The sequence below is a fragment of the Phoca vitulina genome, unplaced genomic scaffold, assembly GCF_004348235.1.
Source record: "Phoca vitulina isolate PV1807 unplaced genomic scaffold, GSC_HSeal_1.0 scaffold5, whole genome shotgun sequence".
Classification (NCBI taxonomy): Eukaryota; Metazoa; Chordata; class Mammalia; order Carnivora; family Phocidae; genus Phoca; species Phoca vitulina.
Genome location: NW_022589708.1, coordinates 63,995,399 through 64,009,785, shown reverse-complemented (window position 1 = coordinate 64,009,785; position 14,387 = coordinate 63,995,399). Strand labels below are relative to the sequence as shown.

The 14,387-nt window shown below is 38.3% G+C and overlaps 1 protein-coding gene across 7 annotated transcripts in view; it reads right to left on the bottom strand.

The window, feature by feature from the left end:
- TRPC4 (transient receptor potential cation channel subfamily C member 4) overlaps positions 1–14,387 on the bottom strand; it is a 192,201-nt gene that overhangs the window by 25,639 nt on the left and 152,175 nt on the right. For all 7 annotated transcript variants that reach the window (XM_032403122.1, XM_032403123.1, XM_032403119.1 and 4 more), the window contains one exon: positions 4,665–4,978. In XM_032403122.1, the coding sequence (XP_032259013.1) occupies positions 4,665–4,978 (314 nt within the window). The remainder of the gene's footprint in view (positions 1–4,664; positions 4,979–14,387) is intronic.

Genomic DNA, 14,387 nt, shown 5'->3' with positions numbered 1-14,387 from the left:
TTTTAAAGCCACTGCTTCTAGAAATGTTTCCACCATTAGTGATTCCCAAAACTATATGACAGCGAGATTGCCTGTAGATTGAAAAGCCATTAGCTGCAGTACATCTCAGACTGCTTTTATGTGACAACTATTTTCCTAGTTCTTTGGTGAGATAAGGACACAATGGTTCTGAGGATGATACCACACTTAATTAAATAATACTTAGCATAAAACCATAGTTGACTAAAACCTGGTAATTCTTATGGGTTGATGCTATAGCATTGCCTTCCTGAAGATAACTTCTTTGTCTCTTGCTCTTTAAAGATATTTCTCAGTTCTATCCTTTGAGATGAAAACGAGGAAACATAAATTAATATAAGACACATCTGATTATTTTATTCTTAGTTTATAAGGAATAATGTAATATTAAAACAAATGAAGTAGGATCTCAGTTGGCCAGTTCCACTTTTGAGGAATATACCTTCAATAAACATAAAAGGGATTTTCTCAATGAGCCAATATCTGTCATAAAGCCCATGCCCCTCTCTTCACAGGAGAGTCCCTTAACCAGAGACTACTAATTTAAAATCGTAGGTAGAATAATTTCAGTGACTAAATATTTGGTTTTCTTAGTGTCATTCAGTACTTCCTACATTAAAGAGAAAACAATCTGGAAGCATGAAAAGAGCAGAAAAAAAGCGTCATTTGCTGGTGGGGAAATTGAAGGAGAGACACAGAAGACACAGACCAGGCAGCGCCCACTGGGAGCTCACAGTCAGCAGGGGATCAGGAAGACATCCTGGAAAAGGCATGTTTGAAGGAGGATTTGGAAGACAGAAGAAAATTTTGCCACTTGGAAAGGGAGAACAAGGACATTCTGGGATGAAAGAAGAATATGACATATTTGGGGATTGATTGGAAAGTTTGGGGAGTGGGGAAAGACAGGGCTAGATAAGGAAGCAAGGGGCAGACCATTGAAGGACCTGGATTGTCATGCTAAGGAATTTGCCTGTACCTGGTAAGGAATGAGAAACCATTTAGACACTTTAAATGGAAGAGTGTCAAGATTTTTGGTTCAGAAAGATCACTCAGGGAACAAGATGGAAGACATATAAAAGAAGGCAGAGGCCAGGAGCAAGGGAACTTTGACTTAGGCATGGGCAGTGAGCAAGGGAAGATGGCTCCAGGATAATGAAGAGCAGGAATAGATGCTATTGACTGCATGGGGAAGGGTTGGGGAGGGAAGGATCTAGGATAAAGCACACGTTTTTAATTTAAATTTCTGGGTGGGTTGTGATAGTATTGACTAAGGAAGAGCATTGAGGAGGAGGAAGAACAAATTTTTAGATAGACTCTGATGAATTTTCCTTGGGTTTAAATTTTTAGGAGATATGCATGGAAAGGCATCCAAAGGACAGTTGGACTTACAGATCTTAGAGGGAGAGATCTGTGCTAGTGATATGAATATAGGAGTCATTCCTCAAGACGTCTAGGGCCGCATCCATAAGCACAGATGAGTTTTCACAAAGATACTGTAATATGGTGTGAGGATAATCATTAAGGCAAGATCACTATTTAAAAGCAATAACTGAAATATAATTATCAGAGAACAGTGAGAAAAATTGGAGGAGTAAGAGACGAAGTATAAAGACATAGTAACACTGAAATTAAAGGAAGGCAAGATTTCAAAGTAAAAGTGTTAACAGGCTCACACGTTGCAGACACATTCAATAAGCTTTAGAGAGGTAAGTGTCCCTTGACAGGGGGGATATGGAGGCTCTAGGTATTCTCTAGGCTCTAGATATTCTCTAGAGCAGTGTTAGTGGACTGATGGAAGCAGGAGCCAAATTGCAATTGGATGAAGAATGAATAAGAAGAAAACAAGGCATCTTGGTCAGGCTTCTTTTCAGGATTGTTTGGATGAAGGGAAGGAGGGTGATGGGGTGGAGGCTAATGGGGAAACACAGAGCTCAGAGTTTCAGCTTACGTTTGCACCCTGAATGGAAGGAGTAACAGAGAGGAACCAGGGAGATCTAGGTGGGAGATAATGCTCTGTTACTACTGATAATGATAAACAGATGTAAAGTAGCTAGCTTTTTTTTTTTTTAATCATATTCTATGGCAGGCACTGTATTAGGTACTTTACATGAAGTATTATGTTTTTTCATCCTCAAATGGAATAAGATCTCTGAGATAGTGGATAGTAAAAAAAAAAACAAAACATTGAAATTTATGGAGTAATATAAATTATAAAAAGAAATTCATAAAAAGAAATTAGAAAAAGAAAATCGAAGACCAACAAAAGCAAAGAAATAAGCTGTAGAGAGCATTGCTAGACATCCTCTTGCAGTGACTGGACCCATTATACTGAAACAGGGTCATCAAGGGACAGGTAACTTTTGCCTGCCTCAGACATTCTATACATTCTAGTGCATTAATTATACCAAGAATTATTGCTTGCAGATTTACATTCCATGATCTGGAAAAAAAAATACAGGTAGAATACCTGATTTATTTGGGCTGAATGATTTGGGTCTATAATATTTGAGATATGCAATTATCTGTTGCTTTTCATGATAATAGAGGAGACCGTTGGCATGGGTACACTAAAATAATACCATGCAATTCAATACATTTGCTTCTAGAATGCAATTTATACTAGAAACTTTGCCTCAGACTTCCATAGCGAGGGAACTTCTTGGACAGAGAGTAAAATTTGTTCATAATATGTAATCATTTACCACAAAACCAGTAAAAGGGCACTGTGATTCCTGGGAACTTAGGGATCATACATGAGGATGGGGTTAACTGCGGATGATTCAGATGTCTGAGAAGAGGCTGAGTCTTGGAACCAGAACTGTTCCCTGAATGAAACACAACCTGGGAGGTCACTCAGTTCTAGGTGCTGCGTGGAAGTTCTTCCACCGAAGCAGAAGGATACTGCAACACATGTAAATGGGGTGGTGGAGGGGGGTGGGTCCTGGCCAGCGGTTTGCATCAGGGCACGCAGTACAAAGTAACAAGGGAGTTGGGAAAGCTGGGGGGAGCAGAAGGGCTCTCCATCAGAAATCAAGAAAGACAGCAGACAGTATCCAGGATGTTTGTAAGAGGCCGCATTCTAGTCCATGAAGCTGGGGGTTGGTGGGATCTGACCATTGTAAATCCCTAGTCTCAGTTGCCAGGAGCAAATTGCCACGTCGAGGAGCACAAACAAGTGGGGAAAGATTAAGTTCAGATATCAACACAGACAAAACCCAGGGCCATGCTAGTCACAAGGATGTTGCCTCAAGGGGTTTCACTGAATCCCTCCTGTCCAGGGTCAGATAAGGGCACGAGGAAGATGACAAGGCTGGTCAGTCTGGAGAACTCCGGGCTGAGAGCAAGGGATGAAAGGACAAGGGGAAGCTGCGATGACCTTTGGTTCCCTCTATGACTCAGGATTTGTATCAAACCTATTTCTGAAAGGATCTGAGGCACCTAAGGCTGAGATTAAAATTTTATGTGCAAAGAAGCAGATGTGGGTTAATTAAAATGGCGTTTTAAATGTTGGGATCAAAGATAAAACAGATACAGAAGTGAATCAACACGAATACTGTAGCCATAAATGACTTAGTTTATATGAAGGTATTGATTTTTTTCCTACTTGAGAAATTATTGCACTTTCTTATTTAACATGAAATTCTACAACGGCCAATGAACAGGGTCTGATTTTTAGTCACCTACAAAATGACCATGTATTCACTTGCAGGTATTGTGTAGAGGAACATGACCTAACTTCTTCTGCTAATTAACTGTTTATCACAGTTGTCTGGTGATCACAGTGGGAAGGAAACCGACACAGGTGTGAGCATCAGTCACGGGCCCAGGAACCCGTGCTGTCAGCACACCTGCCTGACAATGACCAGAGGTTGGCCCTGAGCGAGGCCTATTGCTCATCAGGTGTAAGGGCACAGAGAGTTTTGTGTGCATAATTATAGTGGCCTAGGTTAGCCTGGGGTTCCTATTTTGGATTATTTCTCCATGCTTAGATGTTTTTTGTGCAGGGAATTAGAGAGTGAAAGAACATGTAAAGGGACTTTCCTATCTGAAAAACACAGAAAGCTCGAGAAGTACTTGAATTTTCTCACACGATTGGCTTTACGTATATTCTATCAGAGGTTTCCCCTTTATTTCACATTTTAAAACCGAGTATATAGCTTTCCTTTATATGAGGTCATTTAAAAAAAACATTTTACTAAGAAATCGGAGGGGGAGAAGAACCATGAGAGACGATGGACTCTGAAAAACAAACTGAGGGTTCTAGAGGGGAGGGGGGTGGGAGGATGGGTTAGCCTGGTGATGGGTATTGAGGAGGGCACGTTCTGCATGGAGCACTGGGTGTTATGCACAAACAATGAATCATGGAACACTATATCTAAAACTAATGATGTAATGTATGGGGATTAACATAACAATAAAAAAAATAAAAAAAAATTTTACTAAGACTTAAAATAAATGTACTGGATATATATATGTATATATATATTTTTTAATGCCAGAGGATCCATTCGTTCAAAACCACGTTAATTCTGTTTTCTGTGTTAAGCACAATTTTCTTTGCAGCCACTTGTCATGGCTCAAATTCATAATGTAATACCCTCTGAATTCTGCACAACGTTACCAATAAAAACGTCTGTTCGACTTACGTTGAAAATGCATTATTCTGCTTTTCACATCGTATGCCTTTACAGCTTAACCCTTTTGTTTCTTCATAATAGAAATACAATTGATTTAGGCCATTTGCAAATGCTAGCAACACAAGGCAGTATATGAATAGAAACTTCAAAATGTCCAGGAGCATTCTTCCCAGAGATATTTGCAGAGGCCCCAGGTGAGAATTGGCAGTAAACAGCGAGATCAGGCGCAAGGAACTGAAGATGTTTGCGATGGCAAATAAAGCTTCAGCCACCAGAGTGGGATGCCACATGTCCCAAGATTCTCGTGGATTAAGTGCACTGTACTGGAGAAAAAAGAGAAACACAGAGAACATAAAACAAACGCATACATATGACTATGTCAAGTTCAGGTCAGAATGCTTTTGCAGGTAGATCCAGCACAGTGACCTGTTGTCCTTCATGATGGTGGCAGCGATGTTCATCTACACAAAAATAAAAGTTTATTAAAGACTTTTATAATTTATAAGCTTTAATCAAAGTGGCCTTCCTGGTCTGTCCTTGTCATTTGTAGTACTTGTTAATATGTGAATTACATCTGACCTTGACCTTTCCGATTGAACTTTAAAAAAAGAAAAGAAAATGTTACATAGAAAAAAAAGCTGATTTTATATGGGGAAAAGACAGCAACATGATAACAAAGAAAGCTACGTTATAGAGGAAAACTACTAAATTTTGAACAAAATTATCAATGGTTTTACTTACTGTATTTGACACATTTGCCTAGGCTAGATGAATGCATGTGGGATACAAATTACATATAAATGAGGGGAAAGTACTGGTCCATTGCCCTGGAATAGTAATGACCAATATGGGCATAACTGTCGGTGCTTCGTATCTGTTATATCCTAAATGCAGATAAAACCCAACTTGGAAATCATCCTGGAAGTCAATGAGTTGTTAATTTTTTTATATTTAATATGTAAAACATATGATATTTATTTGAACATTCCTTAATTAGATAAAATATGTGATTTGAGAGAAATATTTGCTATTTTATTAAGCTTTGATGAGCAATTATTTAAAAAGTAAGACTAGGGGCGCCAGGGTGGCTCAGTCAGTTAAGCGTCTGCCTTCGGCTCAGGTCATGATCCCAGGGTCCTGGGATTGAGCCCCGCATTGGGCTCCCTGCTCCTCGGGAAGCCTGCTTCTCCCTCTCCCACTCCCCCTGCTTGTGTTCCCTCTCTCGCTGTGTCTCTCTGTCAAATAAATAAATATAATCTTTAAAAAAATAAATAAATCAGAAGTAAGACTAAGTTAATTAAAATGCCAGCTTTGAATTATCTCGACACTGAGCTATATAAAGGGCAAAATGAAATTTATCCTTTGTATTACTGAAGTAAATTTATATCCTTTTTAAAAAAAAAAGGATCGAATATGCTCTTTGAAATACTGTTTTACAAAAATCTATAATTAGGGGCGCCTGGGTGCCTCAGTCGTTAAGCGTCTGCCTTCGGCTCAGGTCATGATCCCAGGGTCCTGGGATCGAGCCCCGCATCGGGCTCCCTGCTCTGCGGGGAGCCTGCTTCTCCCTCCCCCCCACCCCCCCACTTGTGTTCCCTCTCTCGCTGGTCTCTCTCTGTCAAATAAATAAATAAAATCTTTAAAAAACAAATAAATAAAATTTAAAAAATCTATAATTAAACCTGTGTAGGAACCAAACAATAAATTGAATTGCCTTCTTCATACACATCCCTAAAAAATATGTCTAGACAACTGAATCTTTTTCCTAATAATCATGTTAGAAAAAACAGTTCTTCTTCTGTATAAGTCCCATCAGAATATCAGAATATTGGGCGCCTGGGTGGCTCAGTTGGTTAGGTGACTGCCTTCAGCTCAGGTCATGATCCTGGAGTCCCGGGATCGAATCCCGCATTGAGTCTGTTTCTCCCTCTGACCCTCCCCGCTCTCATGCTCTCTCTCTGTCTCATTCTTTCTCTCTCAAATAAATAAATAAAATCTTTAAAAAAAAAGAATATCAGAATATTTCCATTCTTTTTATATTGCATTTTATACCAAAGACCTCTACAAATGTTAATTAATTCTCTTGAAACTAATAGATTGTATTTTTTTAATCTCCCTGGGGAGAAAATACATCACAAGCGTCTGATTTTGTTTAACACTCAGACTCTTGCTTGAGTGATAATTTAAAACAATCAAGTTTGAGGTAGAGGGAAATTATTTTCTATTTTTAAATGCTGATAACTGTTCTTGAACATTGCTAAATTCACCATAAAATAGCTAATCATTGAAGATGCATAAACACTTAAAAACATTATTTTTTATCCATTATAACAAGTATCAAAGTGAGGGTTTGTGGTATCAACTACTATCTAATTCTCTTCTCTTGGTCACCCCATATAAAATGCACCTTTTCCTTCAAAGACTAAGATCACCTTCACTTTTTATTCACTTCTCTTGAAAGACATGTTTAGGTAGAGAACATCCCCTCTGCCCCCCACTGATGGCTAATTCTATATTTCTCTTTCTCTCTCCGCTAAGCAAATATGGCTTAGGACTATATGTCAAGATGTACAAAATATGACAGAGCAAGCATTCTTAAGGATGTGACTGTTGGAATTCCTCCTAACATTTAACACAATGGTGCATGCAATGGGTACCCAAGAAACATTTTCTTCCATTGAATACTTATTGTCCACAGAGGATGGGAGGGACACCTAATCATAAAAATGCTCGAAGAGTGCTGTGGGAATAGAGAAGAGAAAGTGATAAATTCCATCTGGGGCTGATGGGGCCGGAAATGAACAGAGATTACATGCTGTTCAAGCTTTAAGGGTTATTTGATATTATCCAATCTCCTGGAGATGCTGATCCATGTTCTAGCTCTTGCAGGCAGTTGGGGGCAGTGGGATATAGAATCCATCATCACAGGGTGACGTGGTACTTTAGATTCCCTTCTTCGCAAACTGTCTCAGCTAGGACTAGCAAAATCAAGAGGAAGGCTTTCCATTTTACAGATCACGAGATGCTAGATTCTGCCCCGGTCTAGTTACCCAAGTCTGCTTCAAAGTCTAGCACTTCTGGTAATTGTTGGGAAACAATGTGAATATGTTCACATTCATGCATGGTCAGGGCTTCCTGAGCAAAACATTGCATGGCAGTTAAAAGATGTCTGAATGGCAAATAAGCCCGGGAAGTTAAATATAGAGACTTTCTGAGAGATTTGGAAACATCTCCCCTGGAGCCATCCGCTTAGATTCTAAGGATAATAAAACTAGGGACCTTTGCCTCCCCTGAGAGAGTTTGCTTACTTTAGAAAGTTAAGGTCTTTCTCTTTCTCTGGTGGGAAGACGGGCAGCTGGCCCAGCTGCACTCTACCAGCTCTGAGATTCCGATTTTCCCAGTCCCCCCCTGTGGTACCAGCTCCTGTATGCAAAGGGTACAGCTGGCTCTCATCTGTTGCCCCGTGGGGAACTGGAGGGTGGGGGACCAATGTGAAGATTGTTATGTAAGTCAATAATTTGTCTGTTCTCTGATCCAGAAATCTCATCTTCTGTCAGGACTCAATAGAGATATAAACATTTAGTAATTATCTCTTGATGTCATTCTTTGAAGGTTTGCTTTTTAATTTTTCTCCTGTCCTTCACGTATACATTTCACTTTGGTTTTTAAACATAGGCATGGATTTTACAGAGCAATTTTTAAAATTCTTACAAACTTCAGCGTTCTTTGAACTTGGAGAGAAAAACTGTAATTCTTCAGTTTTAAATGTATTTTCCAAACCCTATTATTAGGTATTAAAAGCTTAACTTGAATTTACAATTTCTCGTTGGCTCTGTTTTCGAAAACTTCTTCACAGAATCTATGTTCATTTCTTAATCTCTGCATGTCTGCCTCCCGCCATTCGTGATGCCGCTTCTCGGGATCCCTTGCCGGTCACTCTTTCTCACTTGCTCCTTAAATACTGACTTTGCTTCACAAGCCTCTTCTCCTTCTGTCTACTCCCCCTGCAGGTTTTCAATGATCTCAGCTGTCTGTTATGGGCTGATGACGCCCAGTCTTCCAACTCCAGCCCGGACGTCTCCCTTTACAGTCATATTTTCTATTCTACTGCCTCATTTACGTGTCCACACAGATATCTCCCAGGCATCTCACCCCACAGGCCAGAATTGGGACTCATGATCTGTTCCTCCTCAAACTCTCTCTCCGTTTATGCTCCCTGATCTTAGTGAGTGGCAGCAAATCACCCAAAGCAGAATTTGAGGTTGAGAGTCTTCATTGGTATCCTCACTGGTTAGAAAAGATCCTCTGGAGATGCCTGGGTGGCTTAGTCAGTTAAGTGTCTGCCTTTGGCTCAGGTCAGGATCCCGGGGTCTTGGGATCGAGCCCCATGTCAGGCTCTTTGCTCAGAGAGGAGCCTGCTTCCCTCTGCCTGCCACTCCCCCTGCTTGTGCTCTCTCTCTCTTTCTTAAAATAAATAAATACAACCTTAAAAAAATATTCCCCTATTTCCCTCAGAAATTATTATAATAGCCTCCTAATTGCTCTACCTACACTGGACCTTATTTCTATAATCCCCTGTTTCCTCCAGAATCATCGTTTAAAAAGGCCAGACCACCTCATATCTTGTTTCATGTTCTCCCAAGAATTCTGCGATGTTCTTGAGATGAAATTCGTTTTCCAACATGTCACCTGAAGCCTCTGGAATCTGGGTCCTGACTTCTTTTTGAGATTGACCTGCCATTTGTACTGTTTGGTACTGAATGCTCTGGCTCAAACCTTTAGTACTGGTCATTCCCCAAATTACTTCACATTCTCACCAAAATTCCTTTCTATGAATATCAGTCTCTTTGTCTAGAATGGATTTAAGTTCTAATTATTTTGATTCTTCAGCTGTTAATTATGCATTAAATATATGCTGAGGGCCTTCTCTGTGTTAGACGCCATCTTCAGGGTTCCCAGTGGTAAGCAAATAAAATACAGTTTATGTCATATGAGCTTATTATATAGTGAAAAAACAGCCATTAAATAAAAAATGCTCATCGTTCCCTTGACAGGTACTCTTTGACCACAGAGGAGTGGACACTAGGGCCCTGTTGACCGGAGCTGGTATTTCCATGTTATAGGATAATCCTTGAAAGGAAAAGACCAAGTATGTTATTATACTTGAATTAAAATAATTAATTTTTAAAAAAAGGTAAGAGAAAGATCACGAGCTACTGTATACATTGAAGCCTTCCTAGGGCCATCAATTCCTGCCTTCCTCTTTCTTTCAAGTATTTGCTTTTCAGTAAAATATACTACAGTACGGTTTTGCTCTAAGCCTGCATTTTTACTCAGATTTTTTTTTTTTTAAAGAGACTCACTCATTGCACACCTCTATAAGAGAATATTCAACCTTGGATTACCTGTCAGTTTCCCATGGAGGGAGCTCTGTCTAATGCGTTTTAGGAACTGGGCATCTAATAGAGTGTTTTAGAGATGATAGGAAGTCGAAAAGCTTTCTAGGGTGAAGAATCATAGACATATTCAAATGCATGGTTGTTGGAAAAGATGAATCATTTGTAGAAATGTGAGTATCTTAACATAGCTGGAATATGGAGAGTTTGGGGATAGTGATGACTCTAAGAGGAAGCTGGAGCCAGGTCAGGAATATCTTAGCAGAAGTGTTAAGAGAGGAAGATGAACTGAATCATGATACTGGTTTATTTATATCCTCTATAGTCTCTGATGCATACTTAGAAAACTCAAGCGATCAATAAGCATGAATAAAAAATTAAATTGATACAAAATGAAAATATTTGCCATATGAGAGTAAACAGAAAATGTATATTGGTTTTAATGTTTGATTTATATGGTGAAAACCTTTCCCCTTCTACAAATTGGTTAGATAATGAAGTAGTGAAAGACAATAAGAAGGCATAGGATTTTCTCCTGTGATAGATAATACTAAATTAAACATTTAGGATTTAAATCTCTACAGAGCTCTGTGCTATAAGATTAAAGAATATTTAGTGAAAATTCCCTAATTTGGAGAGCACATTGCAGTTACAACATTTGTGAAATGGAAACAATATTTGCCTTTTGTCTAGCTGATAAGCATAGGAGAGTTCAATGAGGTATTTACTCAGAAATATTTAGAAGAAAGGTACTATGAGCAATTCCATCATGACTGTTAAAATAAATGTTCTTATCCATAATGATTTTAATTTTTGAAAATATTATTTATATCACACAGTGGAACAGGCATAAGAATTTAATCATTACTGCCAAATGACTAAAGATAAATATGAGACAAGTTGTACATATAGAAAAGGACGGGGTAATATTTACGAGAAAACCAGTCCTAATGAAGATAAAGTAACATTTTATAAGCATGCCCAGGCATCAACAAGCTCTGGATTAACTAATATTTCATACGTAGTGAGAAGAGGAAATGGTCAACAAACTTCTTCAAGGATTAAGAGCAAATGAAAAAAAAAAAAAAAAACGCTTACAATTCATGAGCTGTGAAATGTCCATGAATCAAGGTATTTAAGGAACTACCACAAAGCCTTTCATGTAAGGAGGAGAATAGTGAAGTCACATATACTTTTGTACTGTCTTTGGCTGTACGATATAATGCTATTGTGTGGTACATAAAAATTAGAAACAATACCGAGTGTTTATATTAAGCTCTACTTATGACATTAAATGTGTTTGTTAATGTAATCCTCGCAAACATTCTATAGGATTTGATTATTAGTGTCATTTTACACATGAGAAAATTGAGGTATAGATTAAGTAACTTGTCCCAAATCACACAGGTAGGAAGTGGTATAAGTGGTACTCAGATCAAGTACAGATCAGAGCTCAAACCATGGCCTTAGTTAGAAGGACCCTTTGGTGTGTGTGTGTGTGTGTGTGTGTGTGTGTGTGTTTAAAATCACCTCTAGGTGAATAAATTACAAAAGGATAAATCAATTAAGCAAGTGTGGCCCTTCTGCCAGATCTATTCTAAAAGTTTCTCCCCTTGGATAAATCAGTTTCTGAAAGGTTTCCCTTTTGGGGAATGACAGGTATTTTTTGGTCTGGGTCCATGGCTTGGCTGAAAAGACCTAGGGTTGGATTTTTGCTCCCATTTATGCACCTTCGGACTGGAGGTAGAACCTGGACAATCCTACAAAGATCTGAGTTATAACTCCCTGGTAATTTTGCCTGCCCCAGAATAGGCAAACTATTTACCAGGAAGCAGCATCAGGGGATTCCATCTACCTCATGTTTCATAATTAATAAATCACCAATCTTGTGGCTCTTCTTTCCTAATTTTTGTTTTCAAATCCAGCCCTCCAACAGCTTCCCCTATGTTCATTTCTCTACTTCAGGCATTCATTATCATTTGACTAGTTCTCTGCTCACATCTCATTAATGCCCCTCTTTGTTAATAGAGCAAATCCCACATTCTATAGCAGAATGTGAAAAGTCTTTCTTATCCTCTCCTCTCCCCAATTTACTGGATCATTTCTCTTAGATATTGGCCTCCTTTATACACTCAGACTTTTTTGCACATTGTGCCTTTTCTCTCTGGAATGCTCACGCACATTCATGAACCCAATAGATGCCCACTGGCTCTGTCTTCCAGGACACCTCCAGTAGAGTTTAGTTCCTTCTTTGATGCTACCACAGTCCCTGTTGTAGAGTTTACTGTATGGGAAGGTTCTAAAACTTATATGCATGTCACTTTCCTCCACCTGACTGTGAACTGCTTGAAGGCAGGGGATTTATCCCAGGCATCTTTGCACTCTCAGAAAACAGATGAAATCCTGGTTTGTTAGTGTGCTCCCAGAAATTCTTACTGATTGATTCACATAATGGTTGTTTGCCTTATTTATAGCACAGTCTATTTTTGTACACAAATATGGCATCTTTTCCAGAAATAGTAACTTATAAATTAACTAAAAATTAGCATGAAAAATTGAATGATAAATAAAAAAGAAGGTAAGGAAGGGTGAGTCAACAAGTCGGCATTACAGGCTCCCAAAGTAAGTGTTCTTTTGATTATTATCATCATTCAACAGGTAATAACATTGAGGCCGACATTAAATAACTTGCCCCAAATCATACAGGTTTCACGTGGTAAAGGCGAGTGTGAATCCAGAGCTCAAACTTTTTTCAACTAACATAAAGTAAATGAAGGGACATAATAAAGACATTTAAAAAGGCAAGTCCAATGGGCTCATAGTATATGAAGAAGGAGGAGGACATAGGAGTAAAAGAGAAAGAAGAAAAATTAATAATGCATGTTTATTCTATAACAGGCATTTTAATTATGTCAGCTTATTTACTGCTCATACCAACAGCACAAGGTAAAAATTATTAGTCTCCTTATTTTATAGATGCGGCACAGAGAGGCAGAGAAACAGGTCAATTTCAGATAACTAGTAAGTGATGGAGGAAAGAAGTGAGCCCAGAAAACACTACCCACCAAACTCCCCCCCTGCAACTCAAGTTTTAGTCATATAAACTAATCACTCAGAAAGAACATTCCACACTTTACGTTTACAATCATAGCTGAAATCCTATGACCACAGTGCATAAACAAACTGTATTTCTTGAGATTCCATGTTATTTACATCATTGTCATCTGAGGTAATTCCTGTGCCTTTCCATCTCCTCTTTACCCCTTTACCCCTTTATTCCTTCTTCATCACATGGGGTGGGTGAGTTGAATTTTAAACATAATTTTTCCTTGTTGTAGTATAAGGGAGAATGTTTACATTTTAATATTAAAATAGATGTTGCACATGAAGAACTTACAACTTTTTAAGAAAATTCAAATTCCGTACCTAAAACTGAGACAAAAAAATCCACAAGTATTCATTAATTTATGTAATTATACCCACCATATACCAGAGTTCTTATATTAAATGTATACTAAATGTATATTACATGTCCATATATTAAAATGTATATGTACTATATGTAAACACCATATAAATGTAATATATAAAAATATTCTGTATCTTAATATAAATATGCATATAAAATATGAGAAGTTCTTTTTGATATCAATCTCATACTTCTCTTAGCTGTTAAACAGAATTATACAGTCCAGTATCATTCAATGTGTCTTCCTTAGATCAGCTACAACAGCATCGTCTGATGAATTTGGTACAAATGCAAATTTAGGATCCTCCCTAATATTCCTACTTTAGAATTTCTGGGGATGGAGAAAGGGAATCGCCTTCCAGGTGATTCTTTTGCACCTGAAAGTTTGAGAACTGTTACAGTCCTATAACACCAGAATTTTATATTCGTATGGGGCCACAAAAAAAGCAGATATATTACTTTTTTGTAGAGAGATGGATAAAACAACTTTATAGATATACTTAAGGATCATTACAAAGAAAATAGGAATTGGACAGATATGCACTTAACAAGAGACTGCCTGTCTCCTACATAGATGCATAACCTCCCTGGTTAAGACAGTACCTTCTGCTCTCTCAAGGTCCTCATGGGCATTAACCTCAATGCAGGTAGGAAAAATTACCAAATTATCATTTTATTCTTAAAATATAGCTTGCTTTACATGAAATTGGTAGGCAATGTTCTTTCCTAATGTTTTGGTGAGTGCTGGCAACATTTTAATTGAACAAATTCTAGAAACTATGGCCTTTCCAACTTTGGGCATTTTTGACCCTGACAGAACTGAATACTGCACTAAGATACTCAGGCGGCTATTTTAAGAACTAGACG